General features: G+C 41.4%; 1 protein-coding gene across 1 annotated transcript; it reads right to left on the bottom strand.

Moving 5' to 3' along the window:
- Positions 1 to 1,135: 1,135 nt before the first annotated feature.
- Positions 1,136 to 4,961, bottom strand: adra2c (adrenoceptor alpha 2C). The gene has a single exon (XM_075464511.1). The coding sequence runs from the start codon at positions 4,658 to 4,660 to the stop codon at positions 3,302 to 3,304; it is 1,359 nt and encodes a 452-aa protein (XP_075320626.1). The 5' UTR covers positions 4,661 to 4,961; the 3' UTR covers positions 1,136 to 3,301.
- Positions 4,962 to 7,489: the final 2,528 nt, after the last annotated feature.

The raw sequence follows: 7,489 nt of genomic DNA, 5'->3' as shown, positions 1-7,489 counted from the left end.
AGTCCTTTAATTTCTGTGCTGCTGCAGTAACTTACTTTTCTACTTTGCTTCCACCTACTAACGGTTACAGTTAGGAGTTAAAAGTACATGGTCAGGGTTAGAAAACTCTACACTGACATAGACTACAGTTTAATTAATTGATTACAGCACCTGTAATGTGACACAACGCTACACTACTCCGAATTTTTTCAAGCCTAAATTGTGAAATTGTTCAAACTACTTCACAATTGCTTCTATTGTGCAATTTTTCTGGTGAGACTGGAGTGTGTGCAGCTCAGTAACTTTTGGCTTCACTTTTTCATAGTGGCAGGAAATGATGACCATCATAAAGTTACCATCTTTATAAAGTTATATTTTAAAAAAGTCATTATAGTCTGCTGTCATCTAAGATTTACTGACGTTTGACTTAATATGTGGAGGGAGCTAGAACTCAACAGAAGAGGCCATGTGATTCAGGACACGAAGAAGCAAATCAGTTGATCTGTGAAATAAGCTCTCGGTCAGTTAACTGCACCACTGTGGGGGAAAGCAGTATCATGAAATACAACCACTTAGGACAGTAAATACCCATTGTAAAATAAAGCTAACTTTTTAAAAACTAAATATTTAAAAAAATTAAAGCAGCTATATTTAGAATAGAAGATTAAACTATTTCTTGATTTACAAAATGTCTAATAAATACGGCTTTGGAAAACTATAAATATAAACTACATTTAAAGTATAACTGGTCACAAATCAGTAAAATTAAAACCTGAAGTTTTTCCTTCCTGTGCTGAAAATATCCAAATCCTGGCATGCACCTTTTTTCTAATATGATTTCCATTTTCATCTAATTTTCCGAATGGATTAGTTTTACTTAAGCTCTCAACCCTGAATAAGAGCCAATCAGTGAAGCTATCTTAATAAGGTCCCACTTAAAAAGATCTAAGTCATATGTTCTGAATCACACCAATGACAGTGTCAGTGTAATACATGTAATACATGGCAGTCAGAAAGAAAAAAAAAACCTAAATAGATTGACAGTAATGAAGAATGCAGTCATGCACTCTGGCAGTCCTCAGAGGACAGTTGCAGAGATGTCTTTATTTGATCTTTTCAAATGTGCTCAAAGCAGAGAAGTAAACATTTGTTCTTTTAGAAAAAGACAGAGGTTTGGTGTAACATGAAAATATTTCAGAGCATTAGTCATTATACAAACAAAACATCTTATCATATTGATACATGTGTGATAATAGCCGCTTTCGGACTGTAGGAACCTTTGGCAGTTCTAGTAACCTTTTAATCCGCGGGGCCGTTTTCTCCCGTGTTCGGACATACAGGAACTCGGGGCTTTCTCCCTTAGTTCCTATAACTATTTAGCTCCTTCTCCGAGGTCGGGTCTTTTCATAGTTCTTATAGAACTAATCTAACGGAGGTGTGTGGTGGTCGGTAGCTACGCCCCATGTCATGCTATCACAGCTGAAATGTTTCCTCATATGACACAGACACAACCGGCGGGTGTTTAATAAGTTAAACTTACACTGGTCTCATTTGTCTGCAGCGCTCTGCTCTCCTTTCTTCCTTCATGAAATGAAAAAGTATCGTCTCCTGACTCTCTCTGTGAGCTCTTCCAGCCTCGATATTAGACGCCTGATGTGATTGTCCATGATTAATATCACCATCATGCAGACCATGAACACAGTGGCCTCCCCACTCTCCATATTAGCTTCTTGGTGGTGTTTTTTCTACTCTCCTTACTTTTACCGTTTTGTTTTGTGTTTGAATGTAGCGCTAAACGGCTAACGGCTAACACGTCACTGAAGCAGACGGCTGCGCGCGCCGCATCAGTCCCTATCAGGTCCCGACTCATGTGCGAATGCAGACTGAAACAGTTCCGCTGGGGAAGGATAGTTATCAGAACGAAATTCGAGGAGGGTAGTTCTGATAACTACTTTCTTAGAACGGTCTGTCCGAAAGCGGCTAATGAGGCACCACACAACAATACTGGACTCTATTCAGTTATTTACACAAGAAAAAAGCATCATTCCTTCTGGCTAGAAAGATGAAAATCACGGCTGTATAAACATTTTCATGTCTTTGTGGCCACGATATGAACGCGTTTGTGTGTTTTTTATCTGTGTGCGAGCAGCAGACATAGGCAAGCAACGAGGTGTTTGGTTTTCACTCAGGATTTAAGAGAGAGGAAATTTCTGTGACAAAAAAATAGAATTAAGAGTATAGACACTTGACCAGAGGGAATCCAGCCTGAGAAAGCAGGCGGGTACTCACACAAACTCACACACGCTCAGACAATAAATAACGGACAGTTGCAATAAGATGCAGTAAGCCCTCCAGCTCCCCTTATCAGAACACAGGTGCACACGTTACACAGTTTGTCTCGTCTTTTCCTTTCACACACACACACAAACTTGGGCACACAGTGAATGCCTCAGTGGGTGCCCATATACCTCTACAGTTATGTATCCCATCTGTTTTCTCAGTGGGATAAAGACAGTGTAAATGCATGCCTGGAAAAAGACATTCCCTGTGTTACCACTCTGCTTTATGCTCACCAGAAACTGTGTCCTGATGACATGTTTGTACTGCAGCTCCCAGTTTAGATTCTTCTCAGCATCACTCAAGGCATTTAATCAGATATATGACTTTGTGGTTTATCAAGATGGTTCATTATGTTTTTTTTCTTTTCTTTTTTGGGTGAAAAAGTTTTGCTACTTAAACAGTAAGCAAGGAGCCCCTTTGTCCCATTGGTCCGTATGTTGTGTGACGTATAGAAAGATGAAGAAAAACCAACAAAGAGACAGGGAGAAAAAATGAATACTATTATCATTACAAGCAACAATTTTTCACGGAGATTGTCAAGGACTTCGCATTATATTCAATGAATTTGGTGTGATTACAAATAACAGCGTCTCTGTAAACCCAAGTATCTCCTACAAAGTTCATCCAAGCACAGCCACTGTGGCAGCCGTGCATCACAGTAACTGTAAGGAGTCATTTACCTTATTCAAACGAAGAGGGAAGAAATCAGTGGGGAGGAGAAACGAGCTGATCACTCATCAGAGTCCAAAGCAGTCTGAAAGGCAGAAGATTTTAACTTGCTCTGTGGATATTATCAGTTTGTCCTTGTAATTTAATCCCCCTTTTTTTCTGTTCTGTTTCGTGTCCCTTCATTTCTAATGCAATCCCTGAAAGTGAGGGTGTGAAAGCAACACAGCCAGCACTCAATCAAATCACTCAGAATATTTCATCTCATGTCTGCAGGGTAACAGGCCTTTTGCAAACCCAGTCATGCAGGAACCCCTCAAAAAGAGCGTTTCCATGACTTACAGAGGATCTTCTGGAAGGCTCTGCGGAAGTCCTGGTTGAAGATGGTGTAGATGACTGGGTTTAGTGAGCTATTACAGTACCCGATCCAGAAAAAGAATTTGAATAGAGTGTCAGGGATCTTACATGGCTCTCTGCAGATTCCATACAGGCTGTAAGAGAAGAAGAACGGGAACCAGCACACAACAAATACACCCATGACAACAGCAAGGACAAAGGTGAAGCGCTTTTCACGAGCCGCAGAGACTTTCTTCCGATTGACGGTGCTCCTACGTTTGCGACGAGATGAGAAGAGTTCCATGGATTTTGAACTGGAACGTGACTTCCTGCTGGAGTATTTTGAGGCGGAGCTGCTCTTTCGGCTGGATTTGCGGTCTTTCTTGTCTTCCTGGTGATGTTTTGAGGAACTGGTACTTTTTTTAGGCTTCTCGTCTGATGAGCTGCTCTCTTCAAAGTCATCATCGTGGTCAGTTGGTGGATGTTTTGGCTCATTTGGTAAAGGGGATCCAACTGCCTGCTCTTGGCAGTGTCCATTGTGGCGTTCCTGATCTTTCATACTCCCTCCTGGGGTAGACTTTAAAGACCCTCGTATGCCTGGTTCATTTTGGTCCATTCCATTCTCCAGAGGAGAATCCATATCCCTCTTCTTCTCTGACAATGTCCTAGTTCTGGTTTTTGCCACTTGGTAGATCCGAATGTAGACCAAAATCATTATAACACATGGGGCAAAGAATGATCCAATGCTGGAGTAGAGGATATACCAGGTCTCGTCATTCAGCATACATTGGGGACTGGCCTCACTGCTGCTCCTGTCCATTGATATCAGTGGAGGGAAGGAGATTATGGCTGAGATCAGCCAGACCACCACAATCATGCCTTTCACTCGTTTAGGTGTTCTCTTTAAGTTATACTCTACTGCCTGTGTCACTGACCAATACCTGTCCAAGCTAATTGCACACAGATGAACAATAGAAGAGGTGCAGAATAAAACATCCAGAGCCAGGTAGAAGTCACACAAGATTTTGCCAAAATACCAGAAGCCCATGAGTTCATTTGCCAGAGAGAATGGAATGACCAGAGTGGCCACCAGTATGTCTGCACTGGCCAGGGAGACCAGAAAGAGGTTCTGGGGAGGTTTAAGAGCTCTGCTCGTTAAAACGGCGATAACAACTAAGACATTACCGACTATTGTAAATAAAATAAGAAAGCTGACAAGTCCAGCCAGACCCCAGATAGCAAGCTGACCGTACTGGCTCTCAGATGTGGAATTAGAGGAGGTATTCTCTGCTGCTATCCTGTCCTCAAAGGTGGAGTTATTCAAGAAATCCATATTCATTCAATGTATGACTTTCAAATAAATCAAATGTGCGTTCATATGCTTACGAGATATCTTATAAAGACTTGAGCGCATATTTCACCACAGAAATTTCGCTACATCAAATTATAGTCTCTTCTCTTCCCCACCTGCAATCTTCCACATCCTGCATGTAAGACTCTTCTTTGTTTAAAAAAAAAAAAGATTGAGAGGAAAGGGTCCCATATGCAAGTATTTTAAGTCCTTATTCCAAAATGCGCAGACTGCATAGTAGTCAAATTTCCAGGATTAAAAAGCGGCTCTCTCCTCACCGCGTCCTCCATCCCGACTGCGCCCGCATCTCTCCACCTCCGCCTCCCTGCCTAGTCCTGAGAGAGATTTGTAAGAACCACGTGTCAATTCTTCTTCTTTTTTAAAAAAGAAGAGAAACAACAAGCTGGGACCTGCTCCACCCCGGAGGAGAGACGAGAGCGTTCATTGGAGGAAAATAAAAAGAAGCATGTGAATAAGCAAGAAAAATGAAAACAGTTGTAGTTAGAGCTGATATTATATTAGGAAAAGCAAGATCAAATCAGTGTAGACTGCTGCTTGTTTAGTGTGAATCCAGTTAATCGTAAATGTCTCTGCAAACAGCCCATCACAGAATATCTTTACTGATATGATGTTTTGAATGTCGATCATTATATTCGGAGCATAGCCTTCTCGTTGCTGTCAAAAAGCAAACGGACAGTTGCTAAGTCCCGCACCAAGGACAGTTCGCTCTGCTCCGTCCTTCTGTGCACACACTGGAGGTCAGTATTGTTACAGCCAGCTCCGGAGGGACACACTTGGAGATACACACCTACTGTAGGCATATGATTAGCGATCTTCTTAGTTACCTAAACGAGCCTCGGGTATCCCAAATATGGCCCTGTGTGAAAAAGAAATGCATGTCAGACTTTGCAGTGGGAACTTTGTATTCCCTACACCCTCCTTCTGTTAAATTGTGTGTTTATGTTGTGGTAACCATGTTGATAAAAGGATTACTGGATTAGGTGGTACAGCATGTTCTGACGAAGGTGAGAAGTATTCTGCCTTTGTGCATCTGATGCTTTTTATTTTGACGGGATGCAGTGCAAACAAATATCAATATAGGGTAATATACTATCATGATTTCGTCCCCTTGGTGATGCAGTTGAATTCCCATGGACTAAGACATCCGTATTATCTTTTTTTTTTTTTTTAAGTATAACGTTTCTCATAAGAACACATGTGCATTCACAGTTTCCACACAGGCACTCGGAGCAATCTCAACCCTCACTTTCTCTGTCTGAGCCTCACTATAAACCTCTCTAACACACACACACACACACACACACTTGGAGGCTTTTTTTTTTTTTTTTACAGGTGGTGCTCTCTGCCAAGACTTTTTAAGTTAAACCCAAGTTCTCTAAAGTGTAGAAAAGCTGTGTGAAAAGTATTTGGTGTTCCTTTCTGCACCCTGCTCTTCCTCACCCAGTCTACTTTGGGTGGTGTTTCCCTTTGGAGGAACCCTGTCTCTTCTTTGAAGTACATCCTGGTATTAAGTTCCTGGACCAGTGTGCTTATGGACCGTGTCTCCCAGCTAAGTACCTGTCATTAATCACAGAGCGCTCAGGCATACTGAATTAAAGAGCAGCCACAGCCACAAGAAACGCCTGAGTCCAAACTGATCTACATCAAGGCTATGACGTGAAATGAAGAAAGCTCAGCTGCCTGTGGCAGTTGGACCAGCCTCACCCATTCCCAAAACACGTCGTTTCTTCTCCTGCTGCCTTTGTAAAGCTAACGGCAGACTGATGCAGTGAGGATGTACTCTAAGCTGTTTCTGAACTGACAGGCAATCCTTGATGTGGTCATTAAGTTGTATCCTAGGGCCACCGCTCTTATATATACACTGTATATAAGTGTGTTAATAAGCAGTCTCAGCTATTATGAAGCCCTTTTCTTGTTTTTCAACATAGAGCTCTCCTTCAAGGGAATAAGTTAGCTTTTAGTGCAACTAGCCAGGAGCCTACGTTTGGATCTCAAGGAAACTACTGATTATTTTTATCTCTTAAAATCAAGGCTTTGTACTTTTTCTCCATAAATTATCATTCATTTTGTGCTGTTTCTTTAGTTTTTTTTTCTCGTGGTCCAGTCTCAAAGCCTTGCCCTTGTTTGTACTCTTTTTCTTGCGTTGCGGTACTCTGCACATTTGTTAAAGTGCTACAATACAGCACTTGTGAAATGAAAATATTGGAGGTGCCTAGAGCATTTAATAAGGTGGAAGAGAGAGGCAAAATGAGCCTCATAGAGTTTCTAAAGCTGAATTATGGATGATGTGTTCTGAGAAGTACATGTTCAACTTTTACAGCACATTAAAATCTAATGCAGTTACTGGGCTTCATCACGTAATCAGTGTGTCATAAATGCTGGAGGACATTGCTGGAGGTGTCTACCTGATCTTAACTCTGTTCACAAATGCAAAACAAGAGTACAAAATACTTTCAAGTCAGCCACGTGATAGCAAAGGCTAATAAGAAATCAGAACTGTTAGCCTGAAACAACCACTTCTAATTTTTCAGCCCCCTCTAATGTGCTGTGGTTTCCTCATAGGCTTCCTTTGTAATGTAGGCTATGTTATCAGCTGATGACAGTGACAAATGGCAGTGTTACCTGGGCAGACAGCAAAAGAGCCAAGAGCAAATAGTTCAGCTCTGGGGAGATTCTCTTTAGCTGGCACCATCTCATGGATCAGAATGTGCTTCTTTTCTGGTTTGTGTCCTTTTTAAAAAACAATTACCTTGTAGGAAATGCTGTAAGGTAAGATCATTGGATCAGTTGATTTAG

The sequence above is a fragment of the Odontesthes bonariensis genome, chromosome 4, assembly GCF_027942865.1.
Source record: "Odontesthes bonariensis isolate fOdoBon6 chromosome 4, fOdoBon6.hap1, whole genome shotgun sequence".
Classification (NCBI taxonomy): domain Eukaryota; kingdom Metazoa; phylum Chordata; class Actinopteri; order Atheriniformes; family Atherinopsidae; genus Odontesthes; species Odontesthes bonariensis.
Note: the sequence above shows the minus strand (reverse complement) of the source record. Positions and strands in the feature narration are given on the sequence as shown.

What these genes read in the sequence shown, in the direction of transcription:
- adra2c (XM_075464511.1), bottom strand. Translation starts at nt 4,660, where the DNA reads ATGAATATGGATTTCTTGAATAACTCCACCTTTGAGGACAGGATAGCA.